General features: G+C 41.5%; 1 protein-coding gene across 2 annotated transcripts in view; it reads right to left on the bottom strand.

Moving 5' to 3' along the window:
- dlc (deltaC) overlaps window positions 1-13,973 on the bottom strand; it is a 153,721-nt gene that overhangs the window by 70,659 nt on the left and 69,089 nt on the right. For both annotated transcript variants that reach the window (XM_056283155.1, XM_056283156.1), the window contains exon 7: window positions 3,697-3,913. In XM_056283155.1, coding sequence (XP_056139130.1) covers window positions 3,697-3,913 — 217 coding nt within the window. The remainder of the gene's footprint in view (window positions 1-3,696; window positions 3,914-13,973) is intronic.

Genomic DNA, 13,973 nt, shown 5'->3' with positions numbered 1-13,973 from the left:
GCACCTGGCAATCACCATGGATAGTAACATCCCTATCCCCATCCCAAAAGTCAAAACGCAAAATATCCTTCAGAAACCACAAATCTCTCTCCCATTCTGCTCTTTCTGCCTCTCTTGCCAATGAAATGTCTTCCTCCCTGCTGTCTGATAATCCCTCCGATCTTGTGAATTATTATAATGACACATTCTCCTCCTGTCCTGATCAGCTGGCCCCCATCAAGACCAAAATAGTCTCATTCACACACTCAGCTCCCTGGTATACTCCTGAACTCTATCAAATGAAATCACGAAAGCGCCAGCTCAAAAGACTGGTTTAAAATTGCATCGTTAAGCCTACACTGACTACCTTAAACAATACAAAGATGCTCTCATCACAGTTTGGTCCACCTACTACTCACACCTCATAAAGTTTGGCTCTTTGGAACTTTGGCTCCCCCTCACCTGTGTTCCAATGGAGCTGTCCAACCTTACAGTAGGAATGAGAATGTCCACTTGTTTTCTGGATCCCATCCCATCCAGTCTTGTTAAGGACTGTCTCCCAGCTATCTCTTCACTCATCACAGAAATCATTATCGCCTCCATCAGCTCTGGTTCAGTCCCCCATACACTTAAACTGTCTGCTGTCACCCCTATCCTAAAAAACCCGGACCCAGTCCTGATATTATGAGCAATTTCTGGCCCTTCTCCGAATTCCCTTTCTGTCAAAAATACTGGAATGTGTTATTGCCTCCCAACTCAAAGCACCCCCCCCCGTAACATCATACATTGTCATGATCTCCACTTCCACTGCTATGCCAATGACATCTAGCTCTACATCACCACTAAATCCATCACCACTACAACTCACTCCACTCTGACCAACTGCCTCACTTAAATTATAGTGCCTTGCAAAAGTATTCAACCCCCTTGACAGTCATCACTAATTTCTGGATTATAAAAGGTAGTCACACATCTGTTCCTGAACAATATAATTTTTGTGAGCCAATAAGCTGTAACAGCATGTTCCCAAAGCCAAAATGAGTTATGTTTCACTGACTTTTTATAAGTAAATTAAAAACTAAAATATTGTGCTTGCATAAGTATTCAACCCCTTGTGCTCTGGAAGCTCCAAGTTTACACAAATGAAAAATTATTCCTACAACAAACTCAGGTAAACACAACTGGACAGAATTAGTGTGCACCTGTAATATATTAAAGTAACGGTCTGGTTTATGGGTTATAAAAAGCACTCTGTGTAAAGTTCATTAGCTGAGCGTGAACTCCATCAGAAAATTAAGACAAAGGAGCATGATACTGAAGTAAGAGACAAAGTGATTAAAATGCAGAAGGTGGGAAAGGTATACAAAACAATATCCAAGTGTTTGGATGTCCCACAGAACACTGTTGGATCCACTGTCAGAAAGTGGAAGCTGTATCACACCACCAAGATGCTTTGTAGGGCAGGCCATCCCTCATAGCTAAGTGTCCGAACAAGACGGGGGCTGGTGAGGAAAGCCACAGATGATCCTGAAATCACTTTGAAGAAGCTCCGGAGGTCAGTGGCTGAAACTCGAGTAGTGTATGACTCAACCATATCACGGATTCATCATAAATCTGGCCTGTATGGGAGGGTGGCAAGAAAGAAGCCGTTGCTCAAAACTATGCATATAAAAGCAAGCTTGGAGTTTGCTATGAGAGAGACCCAGTTAGGATCGGGGTAAAGGTTTTGTGGTCAGATGAGATGAAAGTTGAGCTTTTTGACCAAAACTCAAAGCGTTATGTGTGGCACAAACCTAACAGTGCTCATGCCTTAAAAAACACCCTTCCTACAATGAAGCCTGGCGGCGGCAGCATAGTGCAATGGGGTTTCTTTTTATCTGCAGACACTGGGAACCTTGTTCAAGCTGAGGGAAGAATGGATGGAGCTAAAAACAGGGAAATATTGGAAGAAAACCTGTTGGAGTCTGCCATAAAACTGAAGCTTGGGAGAAGGTTCACCTTCCAGCAGGACAATGATCCTAAGCACAAGGCTAAAGCAACAATAGCGTGGCTTAGCAACAAAAAGGTGAACGTTTTGGAGTGGCCAAGTCAATGTCCGGACCTCAACCCCATTGCAAATCTGTTGCACAGACTGAAAATCGCAGTCCAGAGGCGCCATCCAACCAACCTGCAAGGCCTGTACAAATTCTGCCAACAAGAATGGGCAAAAATTACTCCAGAAGAATGTGCAAAGCTTGTACATACTTACCCCAACAGAATCATGCTTGTTATTGCAGAAAAAGGGTACTCTACAAAGTATTGATATGTGGGGGTTGAATACTTAAGCAAGCACTACATTTTAGTTTTTAATTTATTTACAAAAAGTCAGCGAAAAATTAACTTATTTTGGCTTTGGGAACATGCTGTTAGAGCTTATGGGTTCACAAAAATAATATTGTTCAGGAACAGAAATTAGTGATGACTGTCAAGGGGGTTGAATGCTTTTGCAAGGCACTGTAAATCATGGATGCAAGCCAACTTCCTCAAACTAATTGTGATAAATCTGAAATGATCATCATCAGTCCCAAATCCCTTGCCAAACCACGCATAACTTCTGCCTCACCATCGAGAATGCCGCTCTGTCCTTCTCCCCATGTCCTTCATCCCCTTGTCCCCGCAACCTCGGAATAATTTTTGATAGCAACCTCTCCTTTGAACACATCAATCAAATCAACAGAACTGTCTTTTTCCACCTTAAAACATAGCTTGTCCCCGTCCATCACTCTCCTTCTCTTCTGCCGAAGCTTTGATCCATGCCTTCATCACATCCAGAATTGACTACTGCAACAGCATTCTTTATGGCTCATCATCCAAAGTCCTACCAAATTCCAGTACATCCAGAACTCTGCTGCTCGCTTACTCACCCACTCCCACTCCCGTGACCACATCTCTCCTGTCCCCCATAACCTCCACTGGCTCCCTGTCCCATAAGGGAGCCAATTCAAAGTCATTCTCCTCACTCACAAAGCCCTCCATAACCAGCCCCACTCCTACCTCACCAACCTGCTCCACTACCATACTCCTTCCCGCAGCCTTCAATCCTCCGATGCCAACCTCTTGTCTACACCACACAGGACCAAGCAGTGAACCTGGGGAGACAGAGCCTTCTCCACAGCTGCCCTTCCCTCAGGAACTCTCTGTCCAAACATTTCAGAGACTGCTCCAATCTGTCCACGTTCAAATCATTAATCAAAACTCACCTTTTCACAGTTGCTTCTAATGTGTGATTAATGTTGTGTTTTATGTTTTTGGTGTGTTGTTTTTATGTTAATTTTTACTGATGTAAATCGTCTTTGAGTACTCTGAAAAGTGCTTTATAAATAAAATGTATTATTATTATTATTATTATTTGTTATCTATCCTTGTAGCACTGAGGTCAGAAAACAGTCAGTAAGAAAAAAACGGTTAAGAAAATGAAATTATTTCCTTTGACTAATTATTATAACACATATCACCAAAACATCAGTGCTGTTTGTTTTCCAAGGAGATAGATTAATTTTCTTTTGCCAAAAAGGACCTTTGTCACGCCTTGCAACTGCAAGCCATGGCTTGTCCAACCTACAAATCATCAGTGCAAACTTTAGCTGTCAAGTCAAGTGAATTGACTGGACTTGACTTTGGCTGTCTGCCTGGCATCAGAGGTAAAGCAATGTGAATGTGGTGACAGCTGGTTGTTACCGTTGGCACAGGGGTCACTGCTACATCTGTCAAGCTTCTTCTCGCAGTTGGAGCCCATGTAGCCGGGCAGGCACCGGCAGCTGTACCTGCTGGAGTTCTTGGGCATGCAGGTGCCCCCATTGAAACACGGACCATCAGCACACGTCATGCCACTGATCTCACAGTTCTTCCCATAGAAACCCTGAGGACATGAACATGAGTAGCCGTTCTCCAAGTCCTGAAAGAGGAAGCAGAGCACAGGAAAGCCAGGTGTGAGAGAGACAGAGAGAGAGAGAGAGAGAGAGAGAGAGAGAGAGAGAGAGAGAGAGAGAGAGAGAGAGAGAGATTGACAGCTTGTGTGTGGAGGGGAGTGGGTGGAGCTTAAATGTTTTTCTTTTTTCTTTTTAAGGAAAAAATAACTGAATTAAGGAAATAGAGAGGAGGATGTCTAAGAATGTTCTCATTCATCCAGGTCATGGTTATCCAAAGGAGTTGAATCAAGTGCGACTGGACTTGGTATATATCCGTGAAGACGTTTCGCCTCTCATCCAAGAGGCTTCCTCAGTTCGTGCCTTTCTGACTAGACCAAGCTAGTCTGACTGGCTGCTGATGAGACTCAGAATTTATCCTCTTGGAGTCGTTGTCAGAGCTAATGATGTCCATGGCTCTTTGTGTCCCGATGTTTACCAACGCCCGTCGCTAACAGAGCCATGGACATCTATAGCTCTGACAACGACTCCAAGAGGATAAATTCTGAGTCTCATCACCAGCCAGTCAGACTAGCTTGGTCTAGTCAGAAAGGCACGAACTGAGGAAGCCTCTTGGATGAGAGGCGAAACGTCTTCACGGATATATACCAAGTCCAGTCGCACTTGATTCAACTCCTTTGGATGAAATAGAGGAGATAAAGTAGAATTTAAACAGGGACTGCAGAATAAAGGATTTATGTCCTTATGGGCTGGGGGAAGAAACTCCTTCTGACTCCCACCAGGCCAACACAGAGAGACTCAGAAGGAGTTTCTTCCCCTAGGCCATAAGGACACTAAACACCAAATAACAATTATATTTGTAACGCACGCTGTTTACACAAATAAGAACCTGTCACCACTGCCACTTGGCCTCCGACACTTCACACACAGACTATTTGCATACCTGTATTTGTATAGTGACTGCACATGGTAAATACATATTTATCAGGTTATACCTTCTGTATACTCTCTGGATTTTTTACTTTTTAAAATGCTATTCTATTTTATTTTGTTGAAATAATTTCACTGCTCGTTATACTTGTACTTGTATCAAGATTCAAGATTACTTTATTTGTCCAAAGGACATTTGTCTTGGGCATAAAGGCTGCCACATAAAAATATATACATCTGGACATTGCTTGGCATCCTGCGCATCATATTCTTCATAAATTTTGTAAGTCCATTATAATTCTGTTATCCTCTTTCAATGTTGTATTGTATAAATTGCGTAAACACAACATCCATTGCACGCTGTCCATCTTGGGAGAGAGATCCCTCCTCTGTTGCTCTCCCTGAGGTTTCTTCCAATTTTTTCTCCCTGTTAAAGGGTTTTTTTAGGGAGTTGTTCCTTATCCGATGAGAGGGTCTAAGGACAGGATGTTGTGTTGCTGTTAAGCCCACTGAGGCAAATTTGTAATTTGTGATATTGGGCTATACAAATAAAATTGATTTGATTTGATTATAGTGCAGTAAGAGACAAAGTACATATTACCGAGGATTGCAGTCAAAGTGCATTCAAATACATGCAACACAGCCCCACATTTCACCCCCCTCCTCATGTCCCGAGTTTAGGAGATTCATTGATAGAGGGATGATAGAGGGTTTTTGTTTTTCTTTCCCCCCCACGTTTTCTCCTCAGTTGTACTTGGAGCACCCCCTCTGCCGATCTGGGGAGGGCTGCAGACTACCACATGCCTCCTCTGATACATGTGGAGTCGCCAGCCGCTTCTTTTCACCTGACAGTGAGGAGTTTCACCAGGGGGACATAGCTCGTGGGAGGATCGTGCTATTCTACCAGTTCCTCCTTCCCCCTGAACAGGCGCTCCGACTGACCAGAGGAGGCGCTAGTGCAGTGACCAGGACACATACCCACATCCGCCTTCCCACCCGCAGACACGGCCAATTGTGTCTGTAGGGACGCCCGACCAAGCCAGAGGTAACACAGGGATTCGATCCGGCGATCCCCGTGTTGATAGGCAATGGAATAGACCGCCACACTACTTGGACGCCTGGATGAAAGAGTTTTTATACCTGTTCATTTTATTGGAACCCTGTAGCGTCTACCTGATGGGAGCAGCTTATATTCTGAATACAGGACACGAGAGGGGTCAGCAATAATGTTCCTAGCCTGTTTAGCTATTGTCTTCTCAAAGAGCATTTGAAGGGAGGGATGCTCTCTCACCCCTATCACTTTCATTGCAGTGTGGACTAGTCTGTTTACTTGTGATTTTAACTGATATGTTACCAAACCAAGCTGAAATTCTGTAACGTAATATACTCTCTATCACAGCATGATAAAATAACATCATTACCCTCTGTCCAGCCCCAAAGACTAAGATAATGTCTGGATCATTCGGACCTGCTGGGTCCTGTTGGTCAAAACGGAGTGATACCACCTGATCATATATGGGTTAACAGACATCCGTCAGAGCTTACTGAGAGGGATGTGTGGCTGCAGGGTATTAAAAGCAGAGCTGAAGTCTACAAACAGCAGTCGCACATAGGCCTTGGTGTTTTTAAGGTGTTGCAAAATAAAGTGTATTATGGTTAGTATTGCATCATCAGTGCCATGATTGTCTTCACAGGCAAACTGATAAGAATCTGTCCATTTATGCGTGACTTCAGTTACCACACCATCAACTTTTCCAGACACTTCATTACAACAGAGGTCAGGGCTACTGGTCTATACTCATTATTTTTCTGGGGAACAGTCTTTTTTGGAAGAGGAGTAATAATTGCTTTTTCCAGAGAGCTGGAACTACTATATGTGAATCAACAGACCTTTGAGAGACAGAGAACCAGGCTGGTGTAAGCTTCTCTGCACGTCTTCAAAAGGAAAGCTGAGACACCATCAGGGCCTCTTGCCTTATCAGTTTTTCTTTTTATTTATTCATTTATTTTTAATAGTCTTGTGACTTCTTGGGACTATTGTCTATTCTTGGAACACAATTATCAGTTGCAATGGTTTTAATGACACTGTCATGTTCTAAAGAGAAATCACGTGAATCAAACCTAATGCATAAGTTGTATTTGGAGTATGTGACAAATAAACGTTTGAACATGTGAATCTTGAATTTGAAGGATGGATGGCTTGTTGATGACTTTTTAATGGACAAGCAGGGGTTAAAGGTTAGATGATTGCTGGTTAATTAAAACATATGGAATGTTATCATAAGCTTCCCTATAAGGAAAGTTATGTTGATTAAAAATAAAATGAAGTCAATATGATTTAAATGGTAAAAGCAGACTAAACAGGAAAGCCTGGAAGACGTGTAAATCTCTCAGATGAAAACCTAAATAGCCTCTACTAAAACAACAACAACAAGCAAATATTCTAGCATAGTATATGGCCTTGCATTGTGCATTGTGTATCTTTTACAACCGAAGTAGTTTGCATGGTACATTATTATTTATTAATGATTAATGAATTAAACAGTTTGGCTGAAACGTGGGCCTCATTTATCCAGCTATATATACATATATATATACATGTATACATATATATACATGTATATATATATATATATATGTGTGTGTGTGTGTGTGTATATATATATATATATATATATATATATATATATATATATATATATATATATATATATATATATATATATATATATAGTCTGCAGCAGGTCCACACAATCTGAATCCTTATTTCTTAAAGGTGGTGGCAGATATTATTGCTGAGCCTATTACTCATATTTTTAATTTAAGTCTTTTGTCCAACTCTATACCTAAGACTCTGGGAAGCTGCTCATGTTCTCCCCTTACTTAAAGGAGGAGACCCCTTCAAGTTGAACATAAACTGCCTGATTTCCCAACTGTCAGTCACGGCTAAGATCCTTGAATCCCAGCTAAACGTAAAGTTAAAAAAATTTACTTGATAATAACATTTCAAGTAATTTTCAGTCTGGTTTTACAACTAACCACAGTACCATTAATGCTGCTTGGTTGTGACAATCTCATTGGTGCCTTGGACAGAAAACAACATTGCGCTGCCTTATTTGTGGATCTGTCTTAGGCATTTGATTCAGTGGACCATGAATTGCTGCTGAAAGAAAAAATTAGGGATGCTGGTTACGGTCCTAAGGCTGTTAAATGGTTCAGAAATTATTTTGTAAATCGAACTCAATGTGCCCATGATGAGGGCCACAAATCTGATTTTCTCGAGAAAACTAAAGGTATCCCCCAGGGTTCCCTTTTGGGACCAATTTTGTTCTCTATTTTCATAAAGGACCTGGGTAAGGATATTCAAGCAAAAATACACTTCTATGCTGATGACACTGTCATTTAAACGCATGCTCCCTCCATAGCACAGGTGGTGCAAGAACTTCAGACTGCATTTCAGTTTTTACAAACTGCTCTACTGAGTTTAAAATTGGTTTTAAATGCCCAGAAAATGAATTTTATGGTCTTCTCAAAAGCTCACATACAGTTGCTTGATGATTTTAGCATCTTCACGTCCAATGATAAATCTATTTAAAGGGTGCCCTCATACAAGTACTTGGGTATATGGATAAACAAGTTTTTATTTAATGTAAATATTGCTAATCTAGTTAGGAAGCTCAAAGTGAAGATTCGCTTTTATTTTAGAAATAAATCTTGTTTTACTTTTAATGCCAAGACAAAAACTTGTGGAAGCTACTTTTATGTCTAGGATTGATTATGGTGACATATTGTATATGCATACAGCCCCCTCCATTTCACGGAGCCTTGATTCAGTGTGCCATGCGTGTTTACGTTTAATTACAAAGTCCCTTACTCACCATTGCATTCTTTATGATTTGGTGGGTTAGACATCATTTACTTTTTGCAGACAACAGCACTGGTATATATTTTTCTTATCTATTAAGTGATACTGGGTAAATTTCCAGCTTATCTCTGTACCCTTCTCTGTCTCGTCTCTGGTAATTACCAGCTACGCTCCTCCAATTGGTTGCTTTATAATTTACCCCAGCTTTTGACAGACCTGGAGAAAACTATTTTCCTACTATGCACCTTGGTCATGGAGTAATTTGCAAAAAAAAAAATCTAAAATTAGAAATGTTTATATCCATTGATGAATTTAATGGAATCATAAAGAATGTGATGATGGAGGCATGTAGTTGTTTTTCTTGAAAAGCCACTGTGTGAATAGCAGTCTTTCTGTTTTATTTCAAAATTTTTTTGTATATCATGTAGTTTATGTTGCATTTTACTATTTGTGATTTTGTATGGCTGCTACCTTGGTGAGGTTTCTCTTGTAAGATATTTTTGACCTCAAACGGACATCCTGTTAAAATAAAGGTAAAACATCCATTATCTGAACTGCTTATCCTGCTCTCAGGGTAGCGGGGACGCTGTAGCCTATCTCAGCAGTCATTGGGCGGCAGGTGGGGAGACACCCTGGACAGGCCGCCAGGCCATCACAGGGCCCAGGCCCACACACACACACACACACACACACAATTCACCTGACCTACATGTCTTTGGACTGTGGGAGGAAACCGGAGCCCCCGGAGGAAACCCACACAGACACGGGGAGAACATGCAAACTCCACGCAGAGGACAACCTGGGACGACCCACCAAGGTTGGACTACCCTGGGGCTCGAACCCAGGACCTTCTTGCTGTGAGGCAACCGCGCTAACCAAAATGTTTGACCTCAAACGGACTTCCTGTTAAAATAAAACAAATAAAATAAAATAAATTAAAAAATATTCCAAGCTAGATGAGAGCTAACATATAGCCACCACATTGAAATTGGGTTTAGTAATCGGCAGATGTCTGTACGAAGTGAAGTGATTTCCACTAATAACTACTACGACTACTACTACTTTTGGCTGCTCCCGTTAGGGGGCGCCACAGCAGATCATCCGTTTCCATCTCTTTCTGTCCTCTGCATCTTCCTCTGTCACACCAGCCACCTGCATGTCCTCCCTCACCACATCCATAAACCTCCTCTTTGGCCTTCCTCTTCTCCTCTTCCCTGGCAGCTCCATATTCAGCATCCTTCTCCCAATATACCCAGCATCTCTCCTCCACACATGTCCACACCATCTCCATCTTGTCTCTCTTGCTTTGTCTCCAAACCGTCCAACCTGAGCTGTCCCTCTAATATACTCGTTCCTAATCCTGTCCTTCTTCATCACTCCCAGTGAAAATCTTAGCATCTTCATCTCTGCACCTCCAGCTCCGCCTCCTGTCTTTTCATCAGTGCCACTGTCTCCAAACCATACAACATAGCTGGTCTCACTACCATCTTGTAAACCTTCCCTTTAACTCTTGCTGGTACCCTTCAATTGCAAATCACTCCTGACACTCTTCTCCACCTACTCCATCTGCCTACACTCTCTTCACCTCTCTTCTGCACTCCCCGTTACTTTGTACAGTTGACCTAAAGTATTTAAACTCATACGCCTTTGTCACCTCTACCCCTTGCATCCTCACCATTCCACTGTCCTCCCTCTCATTCACGCATAGGTATTCTGTCTTGCTCCTACTGACCTTCATTCCTCTTCTCTCCAGTGCATACCTCCACCTCACCAGGATCTCCTCCACCTGCACCCTACTGTCACTACAGATCACAATATCATCTGCGAACATCATCGTCCATGGAGACTCCTGCCTGATCTTGTCCGTCAACCTGTCCATCCCCATTGCAAACAAGAAAGGGCTCAGAGCTGATCCTTGATGTAATCCCACCTCCACCTTGAACCACCTGTCATTCCAACCGCACACCTCACCACTGTCACACTTCCCTCATACTATCCTGCACCACTCCTACATACTTCTCTGCAACTCCTAACTTCCTCATACAATACCACACCTCCTCTCTCGGCACCCCGTCATATGCTTTCTCTAAATCCACAAAGACACAATGCAACTCCTTCTGGCCTCCTCTATACTTCTCCATCAACATTCTCAAAGCATCTGTGGTGCTCTTTCGTGACATGAAACCATACTGCTGCTCGCTGATCATCACCTCTCCTCCTCTTAACCTAGCTTCTATTACTCTTTCCCATATCTTCATGCTGTGGCTGATCAACTTTATACCTCTGTAGAGTTCCACTAATAACCTGAAGTTTAATCTCATTTCATAAGTATGCAGACAAAGGCTAGTGGTTTACACTTTGCTACGTATGCTACATAAAATAGCTAATAATAATCCCACTAGTCAATTGGTTGGTTAACATGAAACTTGAAGACTTTCAAAGTTTTCCAACTGACTAAGCGTTAGCTGGCATCTCCACCAGCAGCTGATCCTATTAAAGGGTTTTCAGTACAAACGAAAACATTGGCAATGTTTCTATCCACTTTTGTAATATTTTTATAATTTTTTTTTAAATGCAATTTGGTTGCATTTTCATTTAGCAATTTAACTATTAGCCACGTGCAATAGAGAGGTTTTACAAGTTTTATTTGCCATTGGTGACATTTTGAAAACTTGTTTCTATCACACTGTCTCAGTCTCTTTATTGACACATTTACTTTTCCATCTTGAGGGAATGTAAAACTTTTAGTAGAATACTTGGGAGTCTCGATGTCTTGGCATTCAGGACAGTTTTTATTATTCACAACTTCAAATTTCACACAAAGTTTTAATGGAAATACAGTTCATGGCAGAAGGAACCTTTAAAGCCAAAGACTTTCAATTGGTTTGTCTTTCTTGCTTGTAAATTGACGACTTATTGTTTAACATTACACAACTGTTTCATCCTATTTCATCTTGTTTTCTGTTTACAGGTCAAGAGATCATTGCTCTTTTTTTCTACCTGGAAATAGCCCTTCATTTTTACTACCCACTGTCTTTGCCATTAAGTCGATTCAACAGTTGCTGATAATGAATCTAAAGATTTTACTGTACGAGTTTTTCTTGTGAATAGTTCGGTTCCAGGTATTGCGTTTGCTGATAAGGGACGCTCATAATTAAGTGTTTAAAAGTTATTTCATTTGTTAATTTTCATTATTCTTATTTCGTATTTAGGGTGACGTGATAGCGGAGTGGTTAGCGCGGTCACCTCACAGCAAGAAGGTCTGGGGTTCGAGCCCTGGGGTAGTCCAACCTTGGGGGTCGTCCTCTGTGTGGAGCTTGCATGTTCTCCCCCTGTCTGCGTGGGTTTCCTCCCACAGTCCAAAGACATGTAGGTGAGGTGAATCGGCCATACTAAATTGTCCCTATGTGTGTGTGTGTGTGTCGGCCCTGTTTGACGGCCTGGCAGCCTGTCCGGGGTGTCTCCCTGCCTGCCGCCCAGTGACTGTTGGGATAGGCTCCAGCATTACCGCGAGCCTGAGAGCAGGATCATGGATGGATGGATGGATTATTTCTTATTTAAAGATGGTTGTCATTTTGAAAAGAAAAAAAAAACAAAAACAAGATCGAGCGAGTTAAATTCTGCCTGTTTTGTTTTTTCAATTTACTGTTTATAGTTCTGCTTTAGTGTTGCGCAACATTGAGCATATTTTCACACGAATCACTGGAAATGTTATATAATAAATATATATATATCACGATATCTGCTTACATGTGAAAAAAAACCAACATTGTGCTTAAGACTCGAGCTGAAGCTCAACACATTGAACTGTTTGTTAATGTAAAGTACAGCATCAAACCGAAACTAGTTCTCAGATAATATCCCCTCTAATATTTTACACCTCATTTTTTTGATAAATTTTAGGTCACAAATTCTCGTTATCATTCATTTAACTATAAAATGGTGTGCCACCATATGCCAATATCTGAATTTTATCCAGTAAATTACAAATGGAAAACAACCAATGTGTCCCAAATCTAGTCCTCAAGGCCCACCAGCATTGCAGATTTCCATTGTAACCCTGCATACGTAGGCCTGCTTGTACTGGGTCAACCAATCACATTACAGCACTTAATCATTCCAGGTGTGCCAAACCTGACATAATTAAATGCTGATTGGTTGAGTAAGTACAAGCAGGCCTACGTATGCAGGGTTACAATGGAAATCTGCAATGCTGGTGGGCCTTGAGGACTAGATTTGGAAACACTGTGGTGAATGACAACATTGAATTATTACCCGGCCCTATTCTGCTTTAAAAATCCTGCTGAGAAATGAGAAAATGTGACAGGCAGGAGGTGTTTTACTGGAGAGGAAGATTCTGCCCTATTCAACTTTCAACTAGAAACCCAATCAACCCTTTAAACATGACAGAAGGCGATTTCAAAATATTGCGCTAAAAGACATTATCATCGGAGAGTTTTAATTGAGAAAATGTCTTCAGCCCTGTTTTCAAGCACCTGGTAAAGTTGATCTAATCTCACACAGCCAGATGGAGGGTCTGGAGAAATGTGGTAAAAAAACAAACTTGGATAAGGAAACCACAGAACTCATTGGGCAGCCATTTCATTGGCTGTGAGCTTGAAAATGCCCACCTCTGGATGTGGCACCTCTAGTTGGTTTACCAGTGAAGAGAAGAACAAGAGTCCCTCTTTCTTTTGCTAGGCGAGGGCTGCACGATATATAATTTCAGCATTGGGATTTGCAGATGCACAATAATCACATCGCAGGACTTGCCATGTGAAGTAAGGCAAATTGACTCAACCGCCTCATGCTACAACTTTTCGCTGCTCGCTATAAAAAGGAAACTCAAACTTGCATGGTTCTCATTTCTGTGACTACTCTACAAGTCTGTCTGATACAACATAATTTACTCCAATATAATGCTTGGATCTTTGTCATTTCTCGCTCCACGACACATCGTGTGTTCGTCTGCATCTCTGCTAGTGAGGCGTGGATCACAGTTATATCCACGGTTAATCTGTGCATTGGGCGGGTCCAGCCATAAAAATTAACATTCTGATTAACAGCAGATAGTTTCCGGGTGGATGAAATATATCATTAATGAGGGAAAATATAAATTACTTTCTCTAAAACGTGAACACATTTTAAGCTTAACTTTTCATCAAGCACAAATTAGCAGACTAGATTCTCATTGTGCCAATTGTGGCATCTATTTGTCTTAAGCAGCAACGGAGGCAAAAAAAAGATCAGAGAGAAAATTAAAAAAGGCGAATTAAAGACAAATAAAAGGAAAG

Source organism: Lampris incognitus, chromosome 7 (genome assembly GCF_029633865.1).
Source record: "Lampris incognitus isolate fLamInc1 chromosome 7, fLamInc1.hap2, whole genome shotgun sequence".
Taxonomy (NCBI): Eukaryota; Metazoa; Chordata; class Actinopteri; order Lampriformes; family Lampridae; genus Lampris; species Lampris incognitus.
This window is presented reverse-complemented; position numbering and strand designations above follow the sequence as displayed.